Here is a 16,468-nt window from a genome sequence, read left to right as displayed (position 1 = left end):
CTTGTCAGTGAAATCATTTTTCTTTCGCCATTTCCTCTTTTTTTCATTAAAAACTAATATTACAGAAATCTGGTCCTTAAAACAACCAAAATTCCAAATAACTGTATGAAACCATGTTTATTAGTAACTTGTTTATTTACAGCACAGTTAAGAATAATGACACGGGCGGATTCAGTGTGAGCAGATGGGGCGGGGTCACAGAGTCTCTAGAGTTTTAGGATTCTGGCCCAACTTACAAAGAGCAAATCAGCAGTGGTATTCAAACCTGAGACCCGTGGTAGAAGGCACAGATGTGTCAGACATTTGCTACGGAGGCTTAAGCTGAGCTCTTTCTTGCTGTGGATTGGCTGAGTGGGAGAAGCAAATCTCAGCTGTGCTTACCCCGGGGACCTCCATGCTTGCGTCGACAAGAGCCCAAGAGAGTTTCCAGAGCCAGCTTCACAAAGGCCTGAAAATTATTGCTTCTCTCCCTTCTGCTCTCCTGCTAGGGAGGGACAAATATGTTGACAGGTAACATCATAAAAATTTAATAAAATTATCCCCCAGTGTCAAGTAGAAATGAGAGAGCAATTTTCTCTCTCATCCCTGTCAAGACATTTTCCCTCTTATTTCTCTACAGTTTCTTTCCTCTACAGCCACTGAATATTGACACTGGATTATAATTTTGTATGACAATCAAAAGATTATCGACCCAGTTTTTAAGATGCATGCCAGCTGAGAACAGCTGGTTTATCGCGTGGAACTGAATTAAGGTTTTATTTATTAATCAAACATTTTCCATGGCTTGTTTTTCATAAGTCACGCACATCCAAAAGCACTTTACACTTCAGTCTACTGTTTTCAATATATTTACCTCCTTGCTTTTTGGTGTCATCTCCTTTCTGATCACCTTTCTTCGGCTTCTCCTTAGGACTCTGAGGTTGCTTTAGGGAAATAAAAATCAAGGTTTTAAAGATATTAAAGAAATAATTCACCCCAAAATGAAAACTAGCCCATATTTTACTCACCCTCACTTCGCCTCAGAGGACTTTTAATAACTGTATGGATAAGTTTTTGGAGCTTTAAAAATGGGGCACTCTCCAATCCCATTATAAAGATGAAAAGAGCCTGAACTCTGACTGTGTTTGGGTGAATGTAAAAAGTCATATACACCTCGCTTGAGGCTAAAGGGTGAGTAAAATATGGGGTAATTTATATTTTGGGGTGAACAGATTGCAGTTTTTCTGATCTAAGCTGCTTTCTCAGAAAAATCAAAAACTAAACTGATTGTGATCATGCCTCCTGGATGAATTTCTAATATATATATATATATTAGATATGTTTTGGTATGGCTTTTTACCTTGGTGCTGGATTTCTTGTCCGTCTTATTACCTGTTACAAATTAAAACAGGTTATTACATGTGTTATCCCTGCTTTAATTTATCCCCATGCCCTTTAACTGTACAAATGCCTTTGACAAAATGACTTTGTTAATGGCAGTTTTGTATCCTTTTAATACATAAATTAGCATTATTATATACTGTACATGCCTTATTTAAATAAAAATATATTACTTTATATAGTTTAAATCTTTGTTGAATATTTACCTTTTGTTCCAGGCATTTTGGCTTTAATTTTCTTGTGTCTTTTCAGAATAAGCAGTGTTGAGAGGCATGCAGGGCTCTAATTTATGGCTCCGGCCACTGAATGGCGCATGTACGAGGCCCTTCGGGAAAGAGGACCAGAAACAAACAAACAGCCCTGTCAGCTGGACCCCAGCATGAGCCTCTGCTGAGCTATGCCATTCGATTCCTTTATACAGTTAATCCTTTAATTTTGCTTAACATGATGAATGGTTTTGCTACCAGATTGTACATTACAATTTGAAATTTTGGGTGCAATTAACATTAGTCAACATATTCTGAATTTTGGTAATTCATCAATAAGATTTCTGTCAGATTAGCTGAGACCAAGAATTTTGTTGGTACACTACCAGTCAAAAGTTTTGAAACACTTGACTGAAATGTTAAATATTATATTTTTTTAAAAGATGACTTAGACTGAACATTTAAGAAAAAGCAGCCAATAAGAGCCCAGAACAATTTTCTTAAAAAAATCATCCTAAGGTATGGTTTTGCAATTTCTAGGCAAAGGGTCACTGCACTATGATAAAATATAACAGAGCTTTGAGTTATTTTGGATCCTTTAGTCACCAACATGATTCCCACAGTTACATTTCTGTTATGCCATAGTTTGGACGAGTTTATTATTATTCCTTAATGTGGAAAAACTATATAAATAAAGAACGAGTGAGTGTTCCAAAACTTTTGACTGGTAATGTACTGTATGTACAACAAAGCCAATATTTTAAAATATATCAAGCTAACACATATAAAATAAATACCGTTCACTAAACCTACATGTTAAAACCATAGATATGTATAAAGGCTAGATGTCTTACAGCGGAGTCTCTAACGTCATCACCTGGCAGCCATCTTACCACAGGGCGCTCGCTCACTTGTAGCATTGAGTTTAATGGTGCAGGTACTTTTAAATGACCATAACTTGCTCAATTTTTTCAAACGGTTTGGTTTTTTACAAACGTTATTAACGTGGCTATAATTCTGGATGCTTTAACATGTTTCATTAATTTTTTTATATATTTTTTTAGTATAAGTATGCAGTGTCATAGGTACATCTTTGACGTTTATAACAAACCAACCCGTTTGAAAATCGGTAAAAAAATTAAGCAAGTTATGGTCATTTAAAAGTACCTGCATCATTAAAACTCAATGCTACGAGTGAGCGAGCGCCTGTGGTAAGATGGCCGCCAAAATGCGGCCGTTCCCCTTGGGCGAGACATCTAGCCTTTATACATATCTATGGTTAAAACCCCCAAAAGGACTAACTTTTCTGTATTTACATACATGCAATGTAAAACAAAACATGTAAACATACAGGGGGAAACTTATGAGTTGTTTACAAGTGGAATAAATAACACAAATCATTTAAGAGCCCCTATGACGCGCGCTGCGGTGACGTCGATGCTATACCGTCAGCTGATGCAGGGCGGGTCAGTCACGTGATCGCCTCACTCCTTTCAGTCAGAATGAATCGGTGAAGACGTCTCGCGGTGTGTGTCTTTAAAATATAAAATTATAAAGTGGCACTGAAATGTAGCAAGTCAGATTTTCTGATAAATGAGAACTATTAAGATATTTGTAGTCGTTGTGTGATTGACACGTTTGCTTGGGTTTGGAATTCAGTGTCGTGTGTTGTTGTTGTTAGCATCTCTGCTGGCGGCGGCTAATGTGTTAAAATATTGAGTTGAAATAAAATGTTTGTTTATATGTTTTGAATACACATGTGTCATTTTATAAAGATGTATTTCATTTGAATGGGTTGTCTGCATTGAATATCTTGATCAGTTGAAGTACTATAGTAGTGCGTTTTGTATTTTTCAGACCTTGTGTTTCCTGCATCTCGGTGTTTGTGGATCTCATGGCTGCTGTTTGGCAGCAGGTGTTGGCAGTGGACGCAAGGTAAGAAACTGTATGTGTATATGTGTGTGTGTATGATACTGTTTGTGTATATGTGTTATACTGTTTCATATGTTTTACTCTCTTGTGCATGTTACTGTATGTACTGTATGAGATCTGTGTGTATGTATGATACTGTATGTTTTCAAAGCAGAGTCACATATGTTTATAAATGTTTTATAGATGAATGTTTTCTTTTTTCTTTCTCTCTCTCTCCCTCAGGTACAATGCATACCGCACACCTACGTTCCCCCAGTTCCGCACGCAGTACATCCGCCGGCGTAGCCAGCTGCTCCGCGAGAATGCCAAGTGTGGCTTTGAGCCGGGGCTGCGCAGGCAGTATCTGCGTCTGCGCAGTCAGTTGCTCGCCATGCGTTACGGGCCTCTGTCGGAGCAGAGCAGCTTCAGAGCCAGCAGTGTGCGCAGTTCCCGCACCACACTGGATCGAATGGAGGTTAGGTCCACTCAGAAACAGGGAAAACGGTTCGAGAAACACCAATTAGGAATTCTGGGCCGAAATAAGCCCTGCAAAATAAAAACAGACAGACGCAAAAGAGAACATCTATATATTCCTTGATATAAATAGACATCCAGATCCAGGTCAACGTGTTGTGTGAGAGCTGCAGTGCATGTGGATTATGAGCTCATTGTGCATGTTGGGCTTTATGTGGTTGTTGTAGTGCTAAAAACTGTATAAGATCATTACCTCCTGTCCCCTCTTTTTTTCTGCTGATCCTTACTCCTTTTCTTTATCCTGATTCTTCGTCTTTTTTTAAGGACTTTGAAGAAGATCCCAGGGCTCAGGGTGCCAGAGGTCACCGTAGGTCAGTAAGCCGAGGTTCTTATCAGCTGCAAGCCCAGATGAACAGAGCAGTGTATGATGAAAGGTAATAAACGTGACCTTGAACGTCATTAATGTTTATGATAAAGTCCCTAAGTTAACTTTATGATATACCTTGACTAGTTCCTGTCAGTTGGTTTCTATGTTTCTCTGAATGGGTTCTTACTTGCCCAGGTCAGTGCAGGATTAGTTGTGCTTTCAATAACTTATTAGTCTTGTTTATAACTTTTGTTCCAGGCCTCCAGGTAGTCTGGTGCCAACCTCGGTGGCAGAAGCCAGTCGTGCCATGGCAGGTGACACTACCCTCAGTGAGAACTACGCATTTGCTGGCATGCATCATATCTTTGACCAGCATGTTGACTCAGCTGGTAAGGCAGCTGTTAATGACAAATCAATTGTTGCCATAAAACTTTCTAGTGGAAAATTTGTGCCTATTTATAAGTGCTTTCTTTTAGTTTTTTTCCCTACATTGTTTCATTTAACATTTTCTGGGTTTGAATTTGAAACCTTCTTATTCTTTCGCCCTTTATTATTTTATCTTAGTTCCACGACTCCAGTTTGCCAATGATGATAAGCACCTCCTTGCCTGCTGCTCATTGGATGGGTCGTTGTCAATCATGACGCTGTCTCCGTCTCCACCGACTGTAAAGGTGACACTGAAGGGGCATGCCGGGCCTGTGACTGACTTTGCCTGGTCGCTTAGCAATGACATCATTGTGTCCACATCAAAAGACAGCACGCTGCGTATCTGGAACACAGGCGATGGGCGCTGTATCAGAGAGGTTGTCGACCCGGAAGGAAGTGAGCTCCTGTGCTGCACTTTCCAGCCCATGAATAACAACCTGACTGTGGTAAAGTCTAAACAACAGATTTTTTTCTTGATTCATACATTTATTTTATAGAATATAATACTTTCCATTATTCTATTTACTGTAGTTGTACATAAAAAAGTGTTATTTGTGTATTGACAGGTTGGTAACAGTAAACACCTCTTGCATGTGGTGAACATCTCCACTGGGAAGAAAGTAAAGGGAGGCTCCAGTAAACTCACTGGTCGAGTTCTCTCGCTTTCGTTCGATGCTCCAGGGAGAATCTTGTGGGCTGGCGATGACAGGGGAAGCATTTTTTCTTTCCTCTTTGACATGGCTACAGGTATGGAGACTGCAGACATGGTAGAATGCGTTAAACAGCTGAGAGTATTAGATAAGTAACTAGGAATAGGGGTTATAGTTGAGTTTTTCTTCCATAGGAAAACTGACCAAAGCTAAGAGGCTGGTGGTTAATGAAGGCAGTTCAATCTCCAGTATCTCAGCACGCTCGTGGATCAGTCGAGAGGCGAGGGACCCCTCTCTGCTCATCAATGCCTGTGTCAACAAACTACTGCTGTACAGGTACAGGTTCTGTATTTATAAATAGTTTGTCAGTCCAAATCTTTATATGTGTGTACACAGTCAGAAGTTGTGACTTACTGATAAATTGAATGTTGAACTGGTTCTGACAGGGTTGTGGATAATGAGGGGACTCTACAACTAAAGAGGAGTTTCCCCATCCAACATGGATCGCAACTGTTACACAGCATCTTCTGTCCCCTTATGTCCTTCAGACAGGGTGCTTGTGTTGGTAAGATGAATCTAATGTAAACATTTGAGGGAACATATTTTGATTTGCTTTGTGACATATACATGCACTACACTTATAATTTACCCTATAATTTACTCATCTTAATGTGTTCCTGGGTGTATTGACCTCCTTTCTTTTAGTTGAACATATTAAGATATTAAATTAGATTCTTAGCTTTGGAATAGCATTAAATTATACCTGATATTGTTATAACAAAGTCCAAGTAAATCCTTGTACCTCCTTCCCTCATGCAGTCACTGGCAGTGAGGATGCGTGTGTCTATTTTTTCGATGTCGAGCGTAACACTAAGCCTATTGTTAACAAGCTGCAAGGCCACAGCGGACCCGTGCTGGATGTCAGCTTTAACTGTGACGAAAGCCTGCTGGCTTCCTCTGATGCTACTGGAATGGTCATCATCTGGAGAAGGGAGCAGAAGTAACCACGGCAACTCCAAGCTCTCGCTACCTTGGCAACAGCAGCATCTTTTATTCAGGCTGACTTGAATCATGTGCAATTATACTGTAAATCTAAAGATGACTCTTGTAGTGTTGTATTGTTTGAATTGTGTCTTAACTAACTCTTGCTGACAATTAAGGAACCACATGTTCTTTTATCTTTGTTTTAGGACTGACGTTACTATTTTGTTATGCTTGTTTGCGACTATGTAAACGTCATCAGTGCTTTGCAGTCAAAATGTTTAACTTAAATGAAAGAAGGAGTTAATATAAGAATTTGTTCGCCTTGTGCACTGTGCGACTTTGTATGTGTGTATGAATAAGAATGGTTGAGATTGTGAAGAATGTTTCGCTTGCACATTAACACTACTGTATTTATGCCTTGTTTAAACTCGATAAATAAAATCACACTATCAGCTGAATAAACTCAGTTATTTGCATGTAGATTTTAATAAACTTTTCTTATATTTAAAAAGCGTTTAAAAATGGGAAACTTGCTTTCTCAAACATATATACTTGTCATTTTTAAAAATAAATCCCAATTAGATTTGATTACATTTTATTTTTAGAAATTAATTTTAAAAAGCGTTTACGTTAAAGACTTTTATTTTGAAAAATTAAGAAAAAGAAGTCTCGCAATAGCTGCGTTCATAGATATGTATATAAAGGCTAGATGGCTCAAGGCGGAGTCCCTAACGGCATCACCTGGCGGCCATCTTACGACAGGGCGCTCGCTCACTCGTAGCATTGAGTTTAATGGTGCAGGTACTTTTAAATGACCATAACTTGCTCAATTTTCTACCGATTTTCAAACGGTTTGGGTTTTTACAAACGTTATTAACGTGGCTATAATTATGGATGCTTTAACATGTTTCATGAATTTATTTTTTATTTTTAGTATAGGTATGCAGTGTCATAGGTACATCTTTGACGTTTATAACAAACCAAACCGTTTGAAAATCGGTAAAAAATTAAGCAAGTTATGGTCATTTAAAAGTACCTGCATCATTAAAACTCAATGCTACGAGTGAGGGAGCGCCCTGTCGTAAGATGGCCGCCAAAATGCGGACGTTGCACTCAATTGGCCATCAGCGCGGACGAGCCATCTAGCCTTTATATACATATCTATGGCTGCGTTCACTCTGTTCGGAACATGTGGGAGGAACTACATCCGGTTCTACAGTGGGTACGCAAACGTGCATTATAACATGCAAGATTACAGAGGTGTGGTCCAACTGATAAATTTGCCATGTCTTCTGTATGAACATGCATTTTTTTAACGCTCGAAACGAATTTGACTATTGATTTTTATTGTTTAACAGCGTTTGTATCTCGTAAGCTTTCGCTTCAGGGTTGTTTGGCTATTTGTTTTGTCTAAAAGACGGATGTTTTGCATGATTCTGTACTGTTTTAAAGCGTGAAGAGAGAGTGCGTCATCGGAGAGAAAACATGCCGTTTTTACACGGATTCAGGAGGATCGTGTATGAGTATCAACCTCTAGTTGACGCCGTGATGGGTGTGCTGGGCACCGAGGAGGATTCCCACAGCAGGTCGGCATCACATAAAACAATATAAACAGTGGGGTTCCAAAACTTTTCATTCCGCGACCCACTTATATAATATATATAATCTCAGGACCCACCAAAATATGCAGAGAAAATACATTTAGAAATACAAAAAGCAATTCGTTTTCTGTTAAAATAGAGTCGTTTTTATTTTCATCGTCACTGATATCAAAACTATTGAAATTGAATTGTCATTAATAGGACAATGTGTAATTTACTACATCAACCATGTGTCTTTGCGACCCACAGTTTGAAACCCCCTAAAAACAACCCAGTGGACCATTCAGCATCCCAGCAAGTCGGGCCACGTCACGCCTTCAGTAGGAAGTCCTGTATACGCGAGTCTACATCATAACATTGAATGTGAAATAAATTATTTGTAATTTTGAGAGTGATGATAAAACTATTTACAGTTTGGTCAATTTCTTCAACCTGTATGGCATTTTTTATTCATAAATGTGAATTGTTAGGATTTCCCTAAAAATGTATGTTCTCTAAAAAAATTATATAACGTTACACGCGACACTACATCCCAGGCCAGCTTACTTTATAAACATATTTAACACTAAAACACTCCATTACAAATGCTATCATGAACCAAAACTATTACAAACTCTATGAAATGTGTTTTTTAAGAAGTTTGTACATTAATGGTTTTCTGTTGGTTGTTGGCCACCAGATAACATCACCTATAAGACCAGAGGAGACCTATACCTGCAGAAACCATTATAGTTACCAATAACATTTTTATTATAGCCTTTAAGGGGCAATTTCCTGGACAAGTTTAGATAATCAAGGACTATGCCTTAGTTATATTTAGACATTTAAGCACTGGTGTGCATCTTGAACAAAACAATGGCACTGATATTTGTTAAGTCAGTTTTTATATTAATCCAGCTCAAACATGCATTTTAGTTTGGGATTAAATTATAAGCCCTGTCTGAGGAACCGCCCCTAAATCCTTTACTTTGATGTTTTTTATTGGTTTAAATTTTTTTAGCTGGAAACAAGCACAGTAGACCATACAAAATCTATACTTTTATTAAGATGTAAAGTGATTGTTTAACAAATTAAAATGAATATTTTGTTATTTATACTCTGCATTTTACAGGCATCAAGATAATGAGGAAAGCGTCTGTAGGGATCTTGTGGAGCTTCTGGATAAAGAGTCCCCGGATAAAGAGTCCCCAGTCTTCATGGAGGGAATTAAATACTGCCTGTTTAAAATGGCCGAACTCGGGTTGGTCAGTGCGGCACGAGTGTTTTTGCGTTATGGGGCTGATCTGAACTTTGAGGGTATGTAGATGCTTTTAACATTAACAAACAAGTTTAGGTTAATTTATTAATTTGTATAAACCTCAAGATATGGAAACATCTTTCTGGTTTGTTACAGACCCAGTATCGTACTACAACCCTTTGCACATTGCAGTGTTGAGGAATAAACCAGACATTGTTCAGTTGTTGCTGGCTCATGGAGCTAAAATTAACAAGAGGGACAGGGTGAGAACAACATCTTTAGTAGTATCTAGTGTACTCTTATCATGATGCTAATGTGATGCTTCTCCAAATATGCATAACACAACCGATTCTCTGCAACAGATTCATGAAAGCAGTCCTCTTGATTTGGCCAGTGAAGAAGCAGACAGGCTGCCATGTTTGCGTGTGCTTCTGGACCTGGGGGCTGACGTACATGCAAAAGACAAAAATGGTATTTTGGCAAACAAAACTATCATATAAAAGAAAAAATTGTGGTGTCTGCGCTATATACAGCTTAGACACATTGCATTATTTTCTATGTAAGTGTACTTTAGATCAATAGTCAACTATGAAATAGCGCAAATAAATATACAGGAATTTTGTAGTGACCAAAAATATAAAGCAAATGAAAAATCTTCCCACTGAAAAGTACCCACCAAATTCTAGGAATTCTCTTAACCAAATTCATCTTGTATGCTGGTTACTTGTTAGCTGCTAATCCTTTGCAGTAAGTTTTTGAAAACTTTTTTAAAACTGGTACTATCGTGTGAACGGGAAACCTGAGTTACCTCAAAAATGTCTTCTTCAATCTTAATCTATCACGACAAACTATTTATCGTTGGAAAGGTCTAAGAATGTAGTTTTTATATTTCAAAACAGCAGTTTAGCAGTAATAATAATGCAGTGACAGTAATTTATTAATTTTGACAGGAGTATGCAGCAAACCGTTGACACCTAGTGGCTGTTGTTGGTAAAACCAGTAAAAGTGTAACACATATCTTAGCTTTTAAAGGTAGGGTAACACATTTTGAAAAATGCTAACGGTAGCCGCCTAGCAATGAAATCACGATCCCACCCTCAAGTCAAATCACCATCCAATGTCACGCCTCTTTCAAAACACATGAACACGCACAGATCAGACGATCACATCTCATGTCTCATTCACCAGTAAAGTGAATAACACTTCCAAAATAACCAACATAAACAACTGGTTTACATTAGAATTAGTTTAAGCACACGTTCGGTTGTGTAGACGTAGTAACCATATCGTTACTCTACTCTGTAAACGAACACAAATTTCATAAGCAACACGTTTCATCAAAGTAGAATATCTGAATCCATCTCAATACAAACATACATAGACAGTGCAACGACCCTTTCAGACCCTTTGCCTCCTGCAGCTGTTTGCATCTCGTGGTAAAGCAGTAAAGTTACTGATGTTCATTTGGGTTTTTGCTTTTTGCTGATCCAGGCAGTTTTTGCCTTTTGTTGTTATAAAAGATGTCTTTCGTTTTGTGGCTCCTGTACAGGTTGTCAATTCAGCAGAAAAGTTTGCTGTTCTCGCTGTTTACAGACAGGAGGTGAGCGCACGTGAACGCGCCGATGACGTATGGTGTCTGCGTGGACTCGCTGCTCGGTGGGCATTCAAATTAGGCTTACGTATGAGGGACAAAAAGGAAACGTCCGTTCGGACCGAAATCTATGATTGGTTGAACATTTTTTGTTCCTGCGCCTTTCACAGATGACATAAATTTCTACAAATACATTTAAACAACTTAACACAGTGATTGCTATCAGGATGTGAGGAGACTTTTAACCAGCATAACTAAAAATGTTTCAGGATCAAATCTGTTACCCTACCTTTAATGTTAATTTTATGTTTAAAATGTAATGCATTATTTTTATTTACTTTTTAAAATATTTTCAACTCCAGACACGTGAAAAACTTTAAAAGTGTCTTCTTTAAAACCTAGATTAGGCTTCTAGACCAAATAAATGCCAGAGGTGCACATCACCTCACCTAAACTTGCTGCGTAATTACATCGGTAAAAAGAAAGAATAGCATTCGATTATTATATTGCATGCATGTGCTGCTGCAGATGAAGCGTTTGTATCTTGTTCAACAGCAAATAAATTGCTATTTTTGGTGCATTCCAAACCAGATATTTTCCCCTCTAAAGGACACTTTGGAGTGAAAACAGTCATTGCCGGCATGGAAGGGTCATTTCAAACCGAAGTGCTTAAAACTAGCCATTTCGAAGGCCAATAAAATATACAAAAAAGTTGTGAATGACAACAAATAAATACTTTATTTTTCCTCAGTCAAAATGTATCCATTAAATACAAATTGCTTATAAAGTTTGAAGCTCTCACTCCAAAGGTTATTCCCTTCAAAGGGCTTAGGGCATATGAATGAAGCGCAGGGTTTATGTTTCAAACAGAGATGGCAATATATAATGTAATTCTCTGTATAAAAGGTATAATAACTCTTGTTTGTCTTGTGCTTGCTCTTTTTTTGGTAGGAAAAACTGCCCTGCTCCATGCTCTGGCCAGCAGTGATGGACTCACGGTCAAAAATACAGACAATATACAGCTGCTTCTAGAAAGAGGTGCTTCACTGCACAATGCCCTAATGGCAGATGTTGTTTCTTGTAAATGCTCATATACATTGTAACAGTGCTGATATCTGTCCCGTGCAGGTGCGGATGTGAACGCCACTACGCATGATGGCGAGACCCCCATGTCCTCGCTGACTTTCCTGGTAAAGGAAGCTCTGGATAGCAGTCAGGAGGACGCCAAGGAAATCAGGCACTTCTGTACCCGTGTGGCACATCTTCTCATTATCCACGGTGCTGACCCCAGCTGCTGTTTGAACGCTGCTGACGGTGAAGTGTGGGAACCCTCGCTAACCTACACCAGCCTGGAGAACTTCGATCTGTTTTTTCCTCTGGCCGCTCTTCTCCTCCAGCACGGAGGTTCTTTCTTCTGCTCTCACCACAGCGCCTCCCTCTGGACAGGTCAACGATTGATATTCACGCGTCTCGCCGAAGCTCTGCGTGAACCTTTAGACGCCGTTGAGGTGGCTGATCTTTTTGCTAAAGCTGAAGCACTGTTGGATCTGGCCACGATCTGCTCCCCAGTCTTACCTCCTCTATTCCCCGAATCAGAACTGCCTGTGTTGGAGCATTCCTCCGCCCATCAATCGTTGCGGGAGCTCTACAGCAAACTGAAGGACCAGGAGAGCCAGCCACTGCCTTTAAGGTGCCTTTGTAGGAGACGTATCCATCAATGTCTGCGACCCTGGCCCTTTGAAGAGAAGGTGAAAGTCCTTCCACTGCCCGACAGACTAAAGATGTTGCTTCTCCCAGAGCACAGCTGGGCAAACAGACCTGGATGGGATGTCTTCAAACCCTGCAGTTCTCTCAGCTGAGAGACAGTTAAACCGATATGTGTCTGTGGTTGTAAATATCCTTAATGATTTATTATAATCTGGATGGATATAAACCGGTTAAAGATTACAGGTCTTTAGTACATGGGTTATCTCAACAACAACAAAAACAAATTTGACCTGCTTTAGCGTACCAGATCTAAATAACCGTGACTATAGAAAAAGTTGTCTCTTGGTGTGAGACTGACGAAATAAAAATGTATGCAAGTGTGGACAGATCATAGTAATGTCACGTACTGTTATCTATGCCAAAATGTCTATAACTTAAGTTCACTTATTCAGTTTTGTGAAAAGCAATAATTGTTTACACATGGGTCTTTAATCTACCACATCACTGCCACATGTACTAATTATAAGTTTTAGTTCAGATCAGTGAATCATGTAATATACAAAGTGGTGCCTTAAGAAGGTGAGCATTGTTTGTAGGGGGATAAATGAAGAAATAGTTGGTTTCTTGCCTTGTACAGTGTCTTTAAAACACCCTGTTGAAAAAACTTAAATATTGTCATTTCAACTTGAAATGTCATTAAATCCATAAAAAGCTCCTTTATGAAGTGTGATTTGGTCCATATTGCATTAGGATTTTATGCTTTTAAGTTTTTTTATATACTAGATAACACAAATCTGACCTTGGTAAACGATAGGTTTAGAAAAACATGCTGCTTGCTCCGTTGTGTACAAAATGCTTTGATTGTTAACATGAAATGGAGCCAAAAAGGGTGCGTTAATTTGTATGGTACAGTGCTTTGTATAGATTAATGGTATAGTACAGTCTTTTTTAGCTTAAAGGTAAACAGTGAATGAAGATAATTTTTAAACTGTGCTTAGATGTAAGTTAGTTCAATAAAGTTCAGAGTATCAGTGAAGCACCTTTAAGCGATTTCTACATATAATCTATAAGGTAAAAAAGATAAACTTGATATCTTTAAGGGAAACTTCACCCATTTGCATTAAGCTTTGTATCGTTAGAATCCCAGTCATGTTTTTAAATGGTAGTGCATCATTCCCTCAGTTTCTCCTGAGACGGGAGAAAAACTCATTTCAGTGAGGCACTTCCTTCTTTCAATGATGTAAAAATCGTCATTTTGCGTCATTGAAAGAAGGAAGTCCTGTATCTCTGTTGAGGGTGAAAAACTGCAGACACTCATTCCTCATTTTTCCAAGGTGGGGGCTATGGGTGGGACCCACTCACGGTAAAGACTTATTACAGATCAGTGGGTGGGACTTACGAAAATATACGAACACAGATGGAAAAAAACGATCAGCCGCCATCTTTATGCTAAGCTAAGCTAAACAGAAGTTGTGGAGCGAGCCAGACTTCATATTACAATAACAGCGGAAGTTAATCAATATGATATAGAAGAGGGTGATTTCGCAAGCGTGATGCTCTAATCTGCTGTTCATTGCACCTTTATGAGCCACAATACAGCAAAGAGCTCAGGCAGATGGAGGAACAGAAGCCCAAGGAGTAGGCCAGAGCCTGGGCTTCGGTTGAGTAGAGGAGCCCGTGGAAGACGCAGCAACCATCGGCCTCTGCTGCGTAGAGAAGCTTGGACAGACTACTGCCTGTATTCTCGCTGTGTGCTTGCTTTATTACATTTCTGCATCAGATATAGACGGTTTCCTCGGACCCACGTGATACACGTCTGATACACAAACTTTACTTCCGGTTTCGTTTTTTTAATGGTCTGACTAGTTGCTAAACTTATCTCTTGAACAAATGCCTCGTCGAAAATAACAAATGTTTTGGTTTCCTAGTTAATCTATGTGGTTTTTTTTTGCTTGTTATATAAATAAACTACGTTAAAAGTACTTTGTTGTTATTTATTCTTAGTGGAGTTTACCGGAAGTTACGTGCAGACCGCGACAGCCGCTTGTTTATGTTGTTACTGCTGAAACCTTCTATATGGACGTTTGTTTGGTTAAGGTTTCCAGGCAAGAGAGCAACTTAAGGTTTCCAGGCAAGAGAGCAACTTTGCGCGCGTTTGGACATGTTTATTTCACAAACGTGTTTCGGTTTCGCGTCTGTGGAGATATTGTGCAGGGGACGCGTTTGTGTGCAGGATGCAGGGATAAACGGACATCTGGTCTGACTGTAAAGTGAGTGTTTCTATTTTCTTTGTTATACTAACATGGCATTTATGTACACAATAGCATATCTGAGCGGTGTTTTATATGTCTATGTGAAAGCAATGAGGCTGATATTACACAGATGTAATTACAGTAAGTCAAACAAGACACAAAAAGAAAATTGGTAAAACTAAATAAACATTTAATATGCATACCGTTTTATAAGTACTTGGAAAGACATTTGTAATGCGGATCTGAAACCGCACGTTACTGTTTGGAATAAGACTTTGCTACACACCAGGCCAGAGTGTTATTATGTGTAACACAATGTAACATCACGTTTAAAAGTAAATCATGATTGGTGTCTGTCAGACACAGTGGTGGCTATTTTCTTTGTTTTATTAATGTGGTGGCATTTATGTACACAATATCATATCTAAGCCGTGTTCCGTTTAATGGGAGTGGCTTGCAGAGCTGTGCATTGTGGTGCATAGTGGGAGTTGTAGTTTTTCATACAAATGTGCTGTAAAGTCACGTTCTGTCTTTTCTCGGTCAAATAGGCACAAAATTCTAAATTTATGTTACATTTCGACTACAAATATGACCCACTTTCAACAAAGATTAATGTTCCTATCGATGAAATGGCCCTTTAAAGCAAAAAGTCTGAATTTCATGCTGATAAGTTTACATACAGTTATTTTGTTGTTAATACGCGTGTACGTGTAGCTTTTAGAGCGAAGTAAAGTTAGTTTTGTTTTGGATATCCGTGACACATTCAGTAATGAACGGAAATGAGCCCAAAATTAAAATAATTATGAAAAGAGCAAAGCTGCTAATGTTTCACAACCTTCATTAACATTAGTTTCTGTCGATATGATAACCACTGACCCGCAGAAGCTGTCGCAATCTAATTGTGCTGGAAAAGCGCTCTCTTGGTGGAGCCGCAAGTAAGGGACCGTGGGAAAAGTGCAGGTTTTCTTGTTTTTCCTTATAACTTGATGAGCGGTGTTTTTGTAATAGCTTTTTTGTAAAATGTCCTATGAGCAACAAACCAGTGTCATTCAGTACAGGATGACAGGGGACAGCTTTCACACATTCTATTTTAACCCTTACTGGTGAAAACCATTTGAAAATCTGTAGAAAATTTAGCAAGTTATGGTCATTTAAAAGTACCTGCACCATTAAAACTCAATGCTCCGAGTGAGCGAGCACCCTGTGGTAAGATGGCCGCCAGGTAATGATTTAGAGACTCCGCCTTAACACATCTAGCCTTTATTATACATATCTATAGTGCCTCATACATTGAGTCGGGCCTGTCTGACTCAAGCCTCCTTCTTGCAGGATGCAGACAGATACTGTTGCATACATCCTACAAATGGAAGCTGCTCCAGCTCTTTGATCGCCCCCTGGTGGCTGGCTGGATGCAGTACAAGTCGTAAACCTCGCCCTCTTCATGCAAACAAATGGGAATCGGGTCAAAATAAAAAAATTATTATACTTCCAATAAAAGGTTCAGAAAGATCCTTGTTATCAGGCAGATATATGTTCAGTTTTTAGCTAGTAATTTCATGCTATAGAAACGGGGCGTGTCGTTATGATTGACATTCAGGGGGCATGGTTCAAGGGCGTGGTTAAAGCAACACCAAAGAGGTTTTTTTTACCTTAAAATAACGTTTCCAAAAAAGTTTCATTGG

The 16,468-nt window shown here is 39.0% G+C and overlaps 2 protein-coding genes and 1 long non-coding RNA gene across 3 annotated transcripts; 2 read left to right on the top strand and 1 right to left on the bottom strand.

The window, feature by feature from the left end:
- Positions 1-98: 98 nt before the first annotated feature.
- On the bottom strand, positions 99-1,719 carry LOC141363861 (uncharacterized). The gene is made up of 4 exons (XR_012369451.1): positions 1,587-1,719; positions 1,340-1,371; positions 854-923; positions 99-484 (listed from the first exon to the last, which is right to left on the bottom strand). It is a non-coding gene; the product is annotated as an uncharacterized lncRNA (long non-coding RNA).
- Positions 1,720-3,032: 1,313 nt separating this feature from the next.
- wdr13 (WD repeat domain 13) lies at positions 3,033-6,864 on the top strand. The gene is made up of 10 exons (XM_055168890.2): positions 3,033-3,112; positions 3,444-3,521; positions 3,741-3,972; positions 4,296-4,405; positions 4,597-4,727; positions 4,903-5,210; positions 5,331-5,511; positions 5,609-5,750; positions 5,861-5,979; positions 6,234-6,864. Exons 2-10 carry the CDS (start codon positions 3,481-3,483, stop codon positions 6,416-6,418), a joined length of 1,449 nt encoding a protein of 482 aa, XP_055024865.1. The 5' UTR covers positions 3,033-3,112; positions 3,444-3,480; the 3' UTR covers positions 6,419-6,864.
- Positions 6,865-7,567: 703 nt separating this feature from the next.
- On the top strand, positions 7,568-13,258 carry asb6 (ankyrin repeat and SOCS box containing 6). The gene is made up of 7 exons (XM_055168927.2): positions 7,568-7,620; positions 7,851-7,984; positions 9,111-9,295; positions 9,393-9,499; positions 9,599-9,707; positions 11,779-11,865; positions 11,956-13,258. Exons 1-7 carry the CDS (start codon positions 7,588-7,590, stop codon positions 12,684-12,686), a joined length of 1,386 nt encoding a protein of 461 aa, XP_055024902.2. The 5' UTR covers positions 7,568-7,587; the 3' UTR covers positions 12,687-13,258.
- Positions 13,259-16,468: the final 3,210 nt, after the last annotated feature.

The sequence above is a fragment of the Misgurnus anguillicaudatus genome, chromosome 5 (genome assembly GCF_027580225.2).
Source record: "Misgurnus anguillicaudatus chromosome 5, ASM2758022v2, whole genome shotgun sequence".
Taxonomy (NCBI): domain Eukaryota; kingdom Metazoa; phylum Chordata; class Actinopteri; order Cypriniformes; family Cobitidae; genus Misgurnus; species Misgurnus anguillicaudatus.
Note: the sequence above shows the minus strand (reverse complement) of the source record. Positions and strands in the feature narration are given on the sequence as shown.